Source organism: Canis lupus, chromosome 1 (assembly GCF_048164855.1).
Source record: "Canis lupus baileyi chromosome 1, mCanLup2.hap1, whole genome shotgun sequence".
Taxonomy (NCBI): domain Eukaryota; kingdom Metazoa; phylum Chordata; class Mammalia; order Carnivora; family Canidae; genus Canis; species Canis lupus.
This window is the reverse complement of record NC_132838.1, coordinates 22,012,570-22,027,550: the sequence shown is the minus strand read 5'-3', so window position 1 is coordinate 22,027,550 and position 14,981 is coordinate 22,012,570. Positions and strand designations below refer to the sequence as shown.

Below are 14,981 nucleotides of genomic sequence, written 5' to 3'. Positions count from 1 at the left end.
CTGAGTGCTTCTGTCTCGACTCAATTATTAAATAAATGTGATATCTTACTTAGGCAAGTGACTTAATCTCCTTGGATGTAACTTCACTAGTAAAATAGAAATACCAATCATTTATCCATCTCAGAAGGTCATCAAAACACTAATTTAACAGAATGAGAAAATGCTTTGAACATATACAATTTTTATCTAATTTCTCATTTTCTAATGTTAGAATTTCATAAATTCGATGAATATTTGATTCACTTCTCTAAGGCTTTTACTAAATCTAATCAAAGAACAAAGGGCCTTGTTATGTATTTGTAGACTAAAGCAAAATCCAGAAAATGTGCACTTTATATTCACTGACTCATGAAAAACTAAATATGCAAGACACTAGGTTAAGGCTATACAGAGAAAAAAAAAACAGAGAAAAAAAAAAAAAAAAAGGCTATACAGAGGAATGATGCTTCCTGCCCAGAAGGAATTCACTGTCCAGTTTATAAAACGCTCTATTTCAAATCAATCCCATATGATATCTGAGTTGTCTAGTTCTGGTCAGCAAAAACAACTTAACTTAAATACCATGGACTGCAAACATCAAAAGTCAAACCCTAGCTACCTCCTTATTTTGTGAGAGTGGCCCAGGAAGAAAGGGCAAGATCAGGACAAGAAAATTACTATGTAAATCAAGGAAAAGTTTGACTCATGTGGCTGTGCAAACTACAGTGAGATGGCTTGTTAAGGCAAAAGATAACAATTTGGGCAAAAGAAGCTGGGAGAATGAAGCAAACAGCAAAAATCAGAAGTTGAGGGAGTTGAGGGGGACGGACATGCAGTACCATCTGCTATAGCTGCTTGTCTAGATTTTGTCATAAGCACTACACAAAGTGAGCATACAATACTTGTCAAAATGTTATGAACAATCTTAAACCGCTAAGTTTGAAAATTATGAAATATACAAATTCCTAGAAAACATTCTCAAATTTGATATAAGAAGAAATAGAAAATATCAATACTCATCCACATGCCTATCAAATAAGTTGAACATAATTTCAAGCATTCCCATTTTTAAAAAGGGCGGGGATAGATGCCTCACAATTAATTCTTCCAAACATAAAAAGAAGTGTACCAATTTTACACAAAGTCTTCCAGGGAACCTTAAAAGAAGGATCACCTCCCAGCTTATTTTACAAAAGCAGCAAAACCTCTATACTAAAATATTGAGAAGAAAATTAGGAGAAAAGAAAAATGCAAGTCAATCTCTCTAGGGAATATAAGTGCAAAAATCCTAAATCACTAACAGCAAATCAGAACAGCAGTAACAGTGATAATACATCATGACTACATTGGGCTTAATCCAGGAATTCAAGGTTTGTGTAACATTCAAAAGAATCAAGCAGTACAAACTACCTCATAAACTAAACACTATAATTTGCTATATTAACAGAATAAAGAATAAAAACCACTTCAGCATTTAACTAGGTAGAGAAAAAGAATTTGATAAAATTTAATACCCATTCATGAAAAATATTCTTAGTAGACTAGGAAAAGAAGTAAATTGTATTTCCTTTATTTGACAAGAAGTATTTACCAAAAAACCCTACAGCAAGTATCATATATAATGGAGAAATATTACATTCCCTGGTAGCATGAATGAGAGAAGAACACCTGTTATCACTCCTATTCAAGATTATATTGGAAATCCTAGCTAGTGAAATAGAAAAAAAAGAAAATCAAAGGTTTAAAGGCTAGCAAGAAAGAAATAAAACTCTCATTTGCAGATGACAGGTTTGTCTGTTCATGTATAAGGTTGAAAAGGCTCACTGTTAAAAAGTGAATTTACAAAGTAAGTGAGTACAATCTACAAAATCAACTTATTTCTACATAATAGCAACAGATTACTAGAAAACAAAAAAAAATTAATGTAATCACTTGGAGTGGCATCCATATACATCAAATATCCAGAAATCAATTAAAGATATATAAGATCACTAGACTGAAAACTATAATTTTGATATAATTTTATATTTTAATGGAAGGATATATAAGATTTATGAACTGGAAGACTTAACATTGTAAAAATGATAATTCTCACCCAAATTGTCCTATAGATTATAATCCTAGCAGGTTTTGGAGAACAGTAGACAAGATGAATCTAAAATTTATGTAGAAATGCAAATAGCCATAAACTAACCAAGATAATCTTGATCCAAGAATAACAACGGTGGAAACATACACTACTAGATAGCAACACCTTTTATAGGGATGCCTGGGTGGCTCAGTGGTTGAGCGTCCACCTCAGGCTCAGGGCGTGATCCCGGGGTCCTGGGATCGAGTCCCACATCGGGCTCCCTGCATGGAGCCTGCTTCTCCCTCTGCCTGTGTCTCTGCCTCTCTCTATCTCTGTGTCTCTCATGAATAAGTAAATAAAATCTTAAAAAAAAAAGTCCTTTTGCAAAACTATAGTAATGAAGACAGTGAGGTATTAGGAAAGAAACAAGAGACCAATGAAATAGACTTGAGTGTAGAAACTGATTCACATTTACAAATAGACCAAAAATAGAACTGGGAGCCCAAAAACTAACTTTCATAAGACTTCCACACTTTCGCGTTTCATTTATGACATGATAATGCAGAGCAATGAAAAAGAATGGTCTTTTCAGTAAATGATGCTGGGGTCAAACCTGCTTGTGTCCAGAAAGAATAAAGTTATTTCTAATGTGCAGGTTCCTATTCCCAATATATTTTATGAGAAAGGTACTGGAGGATTAGCTATAATTAAGGGCGTATACAGAGACAGAGGAAGACAGAAATCCAGGAAAGTCCAGTGCAGAAGTACAGCCCAGGAAATCCCTAGAGCCACAGCTACACAGCAGGACCAGAGAACGAATCCAGCCTAAGGCCAGTTGAGGTGACTCCAAGAAAAATACAAGACGGAATCCCATGGATTTCAGCAGAATAAAAATATTATTAATGGGCCTGTGGCAGAAATATTAAAGCATTAGGAAAGATTAACTATAATCATAAAGAAACCTAGCATACAATTCTTAAGATTAACAACAACAACAATAAATTATGAAAACCATTCTGATGATGATAGGGCATTATTTGCCCTACCCATGAATATTTTCATAATATTTTCATTTCATAATAATGTAAACCCTGACTATCCTATTTAACTAAAAACATGATACAACTATGTTGGGAACATGAGAACAGAGAGAACTATGTACTCATCTACCATTGTGAGAAGTCAAATGTCAAAAATTAACAAATAAAGAAATAGTGTATTATTCAGAAACACAGAGGTAATTATAAAGGAAAACAGCCAGAATTAAGAAAAAATCCTCCTGGAAATTAGAAGACATAAGAAGTAGGAAACTACTCTTTGAAACAGAACATTTTTAGTATTTTTTTCATCTATATTCCTGTGTTACCTAGATATTAAAATGTCAAAAACTGTCATGGATCTCCCCACATGATAGCTGAAATATTTTTAGATGGACCAACCACAAAAATACATGATGAGTAGAGGTTACTCTGAATGAATAACCCATGGATTCATTAATTTTTTTAAAAAATTTGTATCTAACCTCTCAGCTGCGACTCTTACCTCCATAAAGACTGACAAGTCTTCAAACCACAGTTTTCTCTTATGGGCTCTAACCCATCATCTTTTACGACTTAGAGATCCCATGATTGCTAGAAGGGTACAAATTTTCTAATACTCATATTCATATTTTATTATAAAAAGAACTGAGCTACCCCTCAGTATTTCCATATTCCTGTCAATGGCATCATTCTCCCAGTTATCTAAATTCTGAGACTCCTTCTTACAGGCATGGCTGATAAGTCAACAAATTTTGTCAATTACTTTATGACCAACATGAAATAGATCTTTCATTTTCGCCCTAATTTCCTATAGTTTCTTCAGTGTTCTACTAGCCTTAAGTCATTCCTCATATTACATACAGTAACCAGATTAAGACCTCTATCTAGAATGTTCTCCCCATACTTCTCTGCTGTTGAAGACCATATAGGCTCTCCTTTGCTTTTTTTTTTTCATTGCACTTATCATACCATGATAATTATATATGCGTTTGTCTGTCTCTCTCCCTGTTACATTAGGAGTTAAGAGCCATGAAGTCAGGAGCTGTTGTTTTGTTCACTGCAGTACCCCCGCCACTTAGGTAAGTATCTGGCACAGGTTGAAGGCTCAGTTAAAGATTTTTTAATTTAAAAATTTCATTAATTCAACAAATGCATATTAAGCACTGACATAATGGAGATACTGCGGATAAAGAATGAATAACTAATACACTTAGATCAGAAAAGAATAAAGGAGGGATGCTAAGGAGGATCTCTAAATCCAGATTTTTCTGAACAGGTAAAGTGAGTTCAGACTTGAAGGAGGAGTAGAAAATAGGTAATTAAATGTAGGAAAGAAAACAGCATGGAATATGACCAGAGAATGCAAGAGCAGGATGTGGGCATGCAGTGGGGAATGGACAGCACATTCAAAACTCTGAAAAAAGTTTCATGTAATTTGAGTGTAGAACAAGGAAAGAAAGTAAGGCCAGAGAGATAAGTAAAAGCCAAATGATGAAGTACTTTGTAAGTCATGTCAGGTGTTTTTTACTTTGTACAGCATTATTTAGGGTGTTTGGGGTTTTTTTTCCCTTAAAATTTAACAGGAATCATTGAAACATTTTCAGAAGAATAGAACTATCAGATCTTCATGTCAGATGGAGTTTCTGGATGCAAAATGAAGAAAGAATTGAAGAGAATAAGACAGGAAGCAGAAAGATGAGATGAAATGACATTTACCTGGTATGGAGGAGATACAGCAAGTGAGTATTTACAGAGGCAGAGTCAATGGGATTTGTTAGCTAATTACATGTTTCGAGTAAATGATAGGAAGAGTCTAGGATAATGCTGAGTCAGTGGGAATTTCACTGGGAAAAAGCACATAGAACAGGCCGGTTTGATAGGATGATGAAGGAGACTATAAGATAAATTAGAAGTGCCGGTAAGACTTCCAAGCAAACAATGTTAGTAGGTGGATTGATACAAACAACTGAAGCTTAGGATAAAGACGTAAATTTGGAAATCATTAACATTTAGATGATAAATGAAGCCATGAGAATGAATGAAGTCCTCCATACAGATACAGAGAAGAATGCACTGTATTCCCTGGGAAATCTCACAATTCTAAAAGATGGAGAGAGCAAAAGGAAACTAAGAAAGGGAATCAGAAAAAAACAAGGAAGGAGGAAAAGCAATAAAGTACAGTGTCACAGAATAAAAGAGTATTTCAGAAGCCAGGAGTAGTCATAGTACCTAACGCTAAGGCAGGTCATGTAGTGAGTGCAATTTAAGGACTGAAATTTATCCATCCAATGTAATAAGGATCATCAGCAATCTTCATGATGAGAGTCACTCAAATGGCAGAGCAGAAACAAAAGTGGTATTTCAGAGATATAAAAACTAAGAGGGCAGCCTGGGTGGCTCGGCAGTTTAGCGCCGACTTCGGCCCAGGGCGTGATCCTGGAGACCCGGGATTGAGTCCCATGTCGGGCTCCCTGCATGGAGCCTGCTTCTCCCTCTGCCTGTGTCTCTGCCTCTCTCTCTCTCTCTCTCTCTCTCTCACAAATAAATAAAATCTTAAAAAAAAAAACTAAAAGATAAGGTGGATATTAAATACACACCTAAGAAGTCTAAGAAGTTTGACTGTAAAAGGAAAAGAATTGGGGAAGAGGCTGTTTAGAGAGAGAAGTCAACGGTGAAATGTAGTGGACATAATCCATTGAGCGAGATCTCTGAGAAGGTAGGAGGGAATGCATCTGGGGAGCACAGATGTTTGAATTAGCTTTAGGTCACAAGGAGATATGTTCACATTCGGTTAAGAGGGGTAATAAAAAAGCTACTTAGTCCCTTATTCAAATACCTCTAAACATTTCTCATTTGCAAAGTTAAACACAAATGCTTTAGTTTGTTCAACTACAGTAGTATTCAAATAAATGCAAATTTTAAATGAAAAACCATTTTTTATATATTGAGTTAATACTCAATGGCAATAAAGGTAAGCTAAAACTGGAATGCACATAACTTATCCATAGACTTTTAAAGTGGTGCAACCCTTTGGCAATCAATTTGCCAATATGTATCAAAAATCATAAATATTCACACTATTTGTATTTCTGGGAAATAAAATAAAATCAGACTAGAGTCTGATGAAACAATGTAAAATATAGGAAGGAGCTTATAAAGAGACTCACTGGAGTACTACCTATAATAGTGAAAAACTGGAAATAACACTAAGTTAATAGTCAAGTAAATTAGATGCTACCATAATACACAGTTGTTGGAGCAATATAAATTAATTATAAAATCATAGCACATAAACTATATAAAACATGGATAAATGTATATAATATAATGGCATGTGTACATATTAAAGTATGTATATACATATATATTCTATGACCATGACGTTATCAAAAGTTGCATTAAAATATTGAAAGAATATTTAAAAATGCTAAAACACTATTGTAATTGCATTATAAAAAAGGAATGAGAAATTTTTTCTTTTATCTATCCCAAATTTCTTTCTCTTATAATATAGCAAATGATAACAGTTTTAAAACTTGTAAAGATTGACATTTAAGGAAAGCCATGATAACATTCTCAATTCCCACTCCTTCCCATGAAAACCCTGATCTCCAAATTTACCTCTCATTCCTTGTTCATTCCCATTATAACAGCTTTGATAACACTACTTTGCCTAACTGGAATGTCCTCGCCCTCCCATCTGATTTTCTAAATCCCACTCAATCTGCAAAGTCCAGCATATGTCCCGTATCTTTTCTAAAGATTTCCCCAACCCTCCCAGCCACAGTAAAACCACCCCCTGGAACACCTACAGCACTGGTCTATACTATTTATATGACCCTTTGTACATGGCATCTTTCCTCCATCACCCAGAATAATGTTTTTAAGTTAGTAGAGGACAACATGTCACCTATTTCCTCTGCCCAGGCAGCCACTTTTTCTAGCTAGAGAAAAGGAATATAATATCTTCCATGGAACTCTATGCTTTAGCTTGTCTTTTTCTCAATCATAAGAACATTAAAATAAGACTATACTAGAAATAACCCGCTGAGGTTAGGAAGAGGTAAATGCTGTTAGAATATCTAGAATGAAGAGTAATCTTATGGGTGATAGTAATCAAATACTGAAAGATTTTACAAACTTTTATATATAAGGTCTTCAGACATTTAGAGTACACATGTTTTTAAAATTTAATTTCATTTTGAAAGTTTCTTCTAACATTTTAAAATATTCACTCTTGGTTACTATCAAAAAGACAAGAGATAGTAAGAGCTAGCAACGATGTAGGGAAAAGGGAACCCTCATGCAGTGTTGGTAGGAATGTAAATTGGTACAGCTGCTATGGAAAACAGTGTGGGGGTTTCTCAAGAAATTAAAAATAGAACTCTCTTTTGATCCAGCAATCCCACTTCTGAGTACGTATCCAAAGGAAATGAAATTCCTGTCTTAAAGAGGTATCTGCACCACCATGTTCACTGCAATATTATTCACAATAGCCAAGGCATGGAAACCACCTAAGTATCTACCAACAGATGAATGGTTAAAGAAATATTACCAGCCATAAAAAAAGAAGGAAATCCTGCCATTTATAACAACATAGATGAATCCTGAAGGCATTATGCTAAGTGAAATAAGTCAAACAGAGAAAGACAAATACTACATGATCTTACTTATATGTGGAATCTAAAAAAACTGAACTCATAGAATCAAAGAGAAGACTGGTGGTGGCCAGGGGTGGGGGTGGACGGAGAGGTGATGGTCAAAGGGTATAAACTTCCAGTTATAAGATGAGTAAGTTCTGGGGACCTGATGCACAGCATGGTGAATGAATACAGTTAACAATACTGTATTGTATACTCGAAAGTTGCTAAGAGAGATCTTAAACATTCTCACCATCACCACCACCACCACCACCACCACAATTATAGGAAGTGATGGCCATGTTATCCAACCTTACTACATTATCATTTTGCAATGTATATGTGTTTCAAATCACCATTACACTGTAGACCTTCAACTGATACAATGTTATATGTCAATATTAGATCTCAATAAAGCTGGGGAAAAAATCATTCTAAAAAAAAAAAAAGGCTGACTGCTAGAAGAAAGTAAAGTTTCATATCTTTTGAAGAAGAATAAGCAAATAAAAGAAAAAAATCTAAGATTAAATAGAACATTTAAATCACTTCGCTGATTTTCAAATATTTATTTTTCAGTTAAAAAATTTTGAATATTCTGTAAGGAATGTAATTAATTCTCAAAGACTATTAAAAACACCTACAGCCTATTAGCACCCTATAACATAATAATTAAAAGGAAGTATTAATGGCTCAAAGATGGAAGTTTCTTTGAATTGAGGATAAAAGAAAAAGCAAGAGACCAGAAAGTGTCAAAGATGACAGCATCAAGAACATAAGAATGAAACAGAAATGTGAGTTCTTCAAATATTGAAGGAAGAAAGCTAGGAAAGACACCTTAATAGCAAAATCATAATTCAATTAGGTTAAAAAGATTTTTGGACATGATCTTACAGTTTGGGATAATAGTCTTATAGTTGGTAGAGTTCGCTTCACCCCACTCCAGATTTCTTTTTAATCTAATGAAAAGATAAGCACTTATCAAATATGCTGAGAGTGTATGTATAAATATCTAGCTATTCACCCTATCATAAGGTTTTACAAATTCCATCCCTACCATATGGCTTTAATTATAGGCAGAAATCACTGCTGAATTCTGTTTACTGCACTTTTGATTACATGCCCTAATTTGGAATTTTAAAGTTAAGGCATTTTTCAAGTAATCAATACATTAGAAATTTATACGTCATCTACTTTGTAAATTCAAATCAGACTGCCATATAATGATGCAGGCATAGGATGTTTGTTATACAAGACAGAATTATCAATTTCTATGATAGCTTCACTTCAACCTAATCTATTCAAGGTAGAACCTATTAAAAATCCAAAAATCTAATCCTAGTTCTAGGTCTCAAAATTCAACCCTCTAAAACGAATTATAATACCACTAGCTTGAATGCCTTCTTAAAAGACTGTGACATGGTTAAGAAATAAAAACATTTATATCTACAGGAGTCTCAAAAATAGAAACCTCTTTGTCTAGTTTTTTTACTGAATGATCAAAATAACTTCTCCAAATGGAATATCTGCCAATTTATACTGCCAATCTAGTTCAACGAGGCTGTGTAAAAGCACAATTGGAAGAATTATTTTTGTCTATTTTTTGGTCAACTATCTCCTCAACAACAACAGTTGATTAGCACACATCTGTCAAAATATAATTTAAATCAGCATCTTTCCTTTACTTAAACACCTGAACCTATACTGGAATAATCAGAATGACAGATTGTTTTTTTTTAACAGTAGTATAAAAGTTGTCTCTGCTATTTTCCTATAGTTGGCCAATGCCCTGTCCTTTATTTTGAAATCCTATTAGTGAGACAGAAGCCAAATATTACCTCAATTCTTATGTTGAAGGTAAAGACAGGGGAAAGACAACTAATGCCTTGGTATAATCAAAAACAGCAAAAACTGTCAGGTGACATGAGGATAAAGGGAAAACAGTTCAAACTTTTGGAGCTCTGACCTCCTAAATAATTTTAACACTTCCTGTCTATGCAAGCTGAAAGGAAGATAAAATCCTCAAAAGATCTGGGTTAAAATGACATAAGATTTGGTGCAGGTGGGGAGGGGAGGGATTTAGCTTTTCTGACATGCTCTTTTCATCTGAGAACAATGCCACAAACTTTAATAAAAGAAGAAAAATGTAAAACGACTCAATGTATCAGTGAATAAGGAACAACTGATCTGATTACTTCAGCTTTAAAACTCTCTGTTACCAGTGTTCTCTAGAGCCAGGTAAATACCCAGCAAATACAGTTAGTACAGTTGTTAAAATCCGTAACTGAACTTAGGTACAGAAAACAATTAAGTTACTGTTTAAATCACCATAATTTGCTACTCAATTGGCCTGTAAAATATGTGCGTTTATAGACTATATTGAGAATGATTTGGCAAAGAAAAGATGATGATAAAATCCATCTACTACCTATTCTCAATAAGACAACTCCAGTTTCCAGTATGGAACTATTATTAGTAGTTATTCCACTTTCTTTATCTTTTGGGCTTTTTTGAGGCAAACTGTCTTACCCAATTACATGCTTTGAAAATTTCAACTGATAAAAATCTGTACAAGGAAATGATTTAAAAATCACCAAAAAGCCAAAGGACGAGATGTTCAAGACTTTAGACAGTATCTAAGAGAGAATACAATCAGGGAATGGCTTTACCAAGGCGGGCAGAGGTCAGAATGGCAGAATTCCTTCCCTGTTGTAATGAATATACTAAAACCACCAGCGGTTTGGTGACTATCCCTGGGTACAGTAGTAAAACAGAAGGGGAAAGCCTGGTACAGAAAGCTGAATGGCCCAGAGAAAACCTAAGTGGTGACAAGAGCCTAAAGGCACATGCAGGTACGCATCTTTTATATTGGATGTGATACACTTACATGGCCCCTGTTGAATCTCTTGGGGACCAACAGTAAAGCAAGTTTAGAACTTCAAATCTTGAGACATCTATAGCAAGATGCTGATCCAATGTGGCTCCAAATATCTTCTGTTTTCCTGGCTCACCTGAAGAGGAAAAAACACTACAGAGGATGTGGGAACTGAATTTCTTTATGTAGTTTCTTCTAGAGCAACTGTCTGAAAGTTTTGGCCCAATCCTTTATGAAGTCTGGAGATGAGACACTTGAGGGACTAGTGAACAACAAAATTCAAATGAAAAGGTGGAGTGAGGCATCTAAATGGGGAATACGAGAGCAAAAGATAACCGTCGTAGGTAAATCAGCATTTCTACTCTGTAAGTGGGAGGAGGCAGAGAAAGGAGAGAAAAAATATGCACAGATGTTTCTCCCTCCACTCCCTCACCCCAATTGCTACTAAAAATTTCCGAAGTACCTAAACTTTTTGACCACAATTAGGGAGTGAATAAGCAAGGTTATTTGGAAAGGTAAGCATTTTGTCAAGTCTCCCTCCCCGGGCTATGTGACATTATTAAGCAGCAGGGAGGCCTCTCAGATAATACTTTTTTCCAAGAACAGATTCTGGTGTAATACAGCTTGAAGCAATAAGAAAGAGAAATATAAACTCAATTTCTGCAAAAATGGAAGTCACAGGACAATATACCATATTGACAAAGTTTATTTAATTCTGTTTTTCAAAAGGGGAGGGATGGCTTTCATATAATAAGAAATAAGAACAAAAAGTAGTTTCTATGTAATAGAAAATATTTTTAAACTAAGCAACACAAACTGCATGCTTCATCCCCTTAGGAAATATTATCCCCTGGAAAGATAATCTTAAAAAAAAAAAACAAAACTAAGATTAGCAAAAGCAAATCTGATGTACATTACCACACAAAAGCATAAAAATGTAGTCCATAATATTTAGATTCATTTAGTAACTTTTTTCTTAAAACATTTTACCTAAATATTAGATTATTCTCCAGCATTCATGTAATAGCCTAGAACATAAAACAATTTTCTTTCCAAATATTTTCCATTTTAATCAGTTTACTTGAACTATGTCTGGTAAAAATACCAGAATTTACTGACAAATAGGATTGGAGAACCAATTAGATCCTTACCTGACGTGGCTGCTCATTCATTCGTTGTGGGTCTGATTTCACTTTATTACTAGGATGATTTGTGACTTTGGTTACTGGTTGTTTGAAAATTGATGCGGTTTGTCTAATTGGCAATGTTGTATTCAAGTCTGGTTTACCCTGTGGATATAAGCATGTTTTCATTAATAGATATTACATATAAATATAATTTGGTGAATTTTTTATTAATTATCCATTACTTTTAAGTTTTTATTTAAATTCCAGTTAGTTAACATACAGTGTAGTATTAGTTTCAGGTGTACAACACAGTGATTCAACACTTCCATACATTACCCAGTGCTCATCACTAGTGCACTGCTTCATCCCCATCATCTATTTAACCCATGCCCAAACCCCCTCCCCTCTGGTGACCATCAGTTCTCTCTATAATTAAAGAGTCTGTTTCTTGGTTTGTCTCTTTTTTCCCCTTTGATTTTTAAGTTTACTTATTTAAATAATCTCTACACCCAATGTGGGGCTCGAACTCACGACTGTGAGATCAAGAGTCACATGCTCCTCTTACTGAGCCAGGCAGGCACCTCCGTTTTGTTTCTTAAATTCCACATATGAGCAAAATCACATAGATGGAGCTAGAGATTATTATGCTAAGTGAAATAAGCCAGAGAAATACCATTATCCATTACTTTAAATCATATTATACCAAACTTCTCAATCTCAGTATTATAAATACTCTAAAGGACACTTTTAGCACTTCATTATACAAGACATACATGAAGTTTTCCTATCATAAAAAGCCTTATTTTTTTTTTATAAAAAGCTGTGTATTTTAAAATGTAAGGAAATTATCTATACGTAATTCATGATTAATTTGATTAGCAAGATATTCAGGACTTTTAAATGAACAAATTGTGCTTATAGGTAACACAAAAAGGAGCATTTTCAGAACAATCATCAGGACAGCAATCATCTCAACAGTTGAGAATGGAGGAAAATATGGTATACTTGGCCTTTAAAATGTGAACAACCTGGTCACCTATTAGGAGGCTAGGTTTACATAAAACCATATAAGTTAAACTTCACTCTCATATCAAAAGATAATTAGAAATGGAAGTTCTAACAAATAGAACTCAATTTAGCAACAAACATATCTTTTAATCAACCAGTAAAGAAAATCTAAGATGTATTCTAGTAAAGTCCAAATGTGGCAGAGTTACTATTAAGTTCATTTGCGATGGAGGAACAGAGGGGCAAGGAAGGAGAAGAAAAAAAAGAACAAAATGTGATTTAATCATTGTATATTCTGATTCTGGCAAAAATATATATATATAAACAGACATCTGTATCTGAAACAATATACATCTGGTATTTTTGATAAATACGCTTGATAAATCTACAGGATATTCAATGAACTTTTGTCTTTACAACTATCCCCAGATAAAAATTGTACTATCAACTTCCAGGCTCCAAAAGAATGGTTCTCAAACTTCAGCACACATCCCTACCACCCAGAGGATTTATTAAAACATGATTCCTGGGCCTCAGTCCTAGAGATTCTGATTCAGGAGAGATGAGGTGAGGCCTGGGAACTTGCATTTCTATTAAGGTTGCACACGATGCTGATGCTACTGATCCAGGGACCACCTGGAGAACCACTACTCTACAACAAAGATTGCAAACTGGTTGCAGAAGAACCAAGTTTAACCCATAGGTGTAATTTGTTCAGTTTTTAGTGTATTAAAATGAGTGAACATCTACAAGATCTGGAGATTTCACATAAAATCCAGATTCTAGTTTAAAAACTCAAAGATCTAGAAATACTGGACTTGATTTGGCCACAACAGGCCATAATTAATTAGTAATAGCTGCTCACAAGGGTTCCCCTTTAGCAAAATTCCTCAAGAACTCAGTTTGCATTACCCGTCTAAGCCTGAGGTGTTGAGCTTATGACCTCTGCTTAAAGAATGTTACCAATGCAAGAAAGGTAAGCAACAGAATAAATCAAACTGACAACTAGCACAATCATGGTATTACTTGGACACATTATGTGTCCCCTCCCCACATCCCTTCTTTTCTGTATGTATTGGGCATGCTTGACGTTCCTCTATCTCACTTATTTTTCTCCGAATGTACGTGCTCACCTTTAGGAGATAGATTCATCTTGTTTGTTTGCTTTTAGTAATCTCTACACCTAACATGGGGCTTGAACCCACAACCCCAAGATGAAGAACCATCTGCTCTTCCAACGGAGTCAGCCAAGAACCCAGGGACATATTCGCCTTAAATAAGACTAACAATATTTCTCAGGTATTTAGCTTCCTTATCTTTATAGATTTTCAAAAAATTTTGATTTAGAAGTGAGCAAATTTGACCAACAGGCTACAAAATAATCACTTAGGATGCCACTTTAAAGGTGTGAAACTTAAGAATGTGTATTTTTAAAAGCTCTCTTGGATGGGGCACCTGGGTGGCTCAGTTGGCTAAGCATCTGACTGGATTTCTGCCGAGGTCATGATCTCAGGGTCCTGAGAATGGGCCGACAAAGGGTTCTGCGCTCAGCAAGGAGTCTGTCTGCTTCTCTGCTTCTCTCTCCCTTTGCCCTTCCCCCAACTCGCATATGCATATGTGCTCTCTCTCAAATGAGTACGTAAATCTTAAAAAAAGAAAAAGAAAAAAAAAAGGTCTCCTAATAATTCTGTGATGCACAGAAGGCTTGGACACCTCTGATTTATGACATCTAGACCATTCTGAGGCCCTAAGTGAAGCCATTCAAATTATAAAATGTTTAATATTCAATCCTAAAGAAGCTTACCGAGAACTTTTCCTGTCACTAGCTATGATTAGTATTATCACTAAATCATACTTTCTTTGGTTTTTAAATGTTTTCATTCTTAATAAAGAACAATATACTCTGCTGGTATTAATAAGATGGCATCAGTGGACACTGCCACTGTTTCTATAAGTCTCTAAGATTTTCATTGTTACAAAGGATGACTAGAGACAGTGGGGACTATTCTAAATGAATCCTGAATCTACAAAGACTGGAAGGAAGCATGAAACATATAAAACTATTGGTGCTATAAAAGTAAGATTGCCTTTTTTTAATTAACTTATGTTTTTGGTGCGATAAGTAAAAATTAGAAGAAAAAGCCGGCTTAAAATATTCAAAATACACAATTCCCACTGTCTGAGACAGTGCATTCCTCGGTGGAATGGAGTAAGAGATTATCTTGACTTTCCTTGTTTTCTCCT

General features: G+C 34.8%; 1 protein-coding gene across 1 annotated transcript in view; it reads right to left on the bottom strand.

The window, feature by feature from the left end:
* Positions 1-14,981, bottom strand: part of MBD2 (methyl-CpG binding domain protein 2) — a 63,294-nt gene that overhangs the window by 18,604 nt on the left and 29,709 nt on the right. Inside the window, exon 3 of the mRNA XM_072822891.1 lies at positions 11,754-11,891. Coding sequence (XP_072678992.1) covers positions 11,754-11,891 — 138 coding nt within the window. The remainder of the gene's footprint in view (positions 1-11,753; positions 11,892-14,981) is intronic.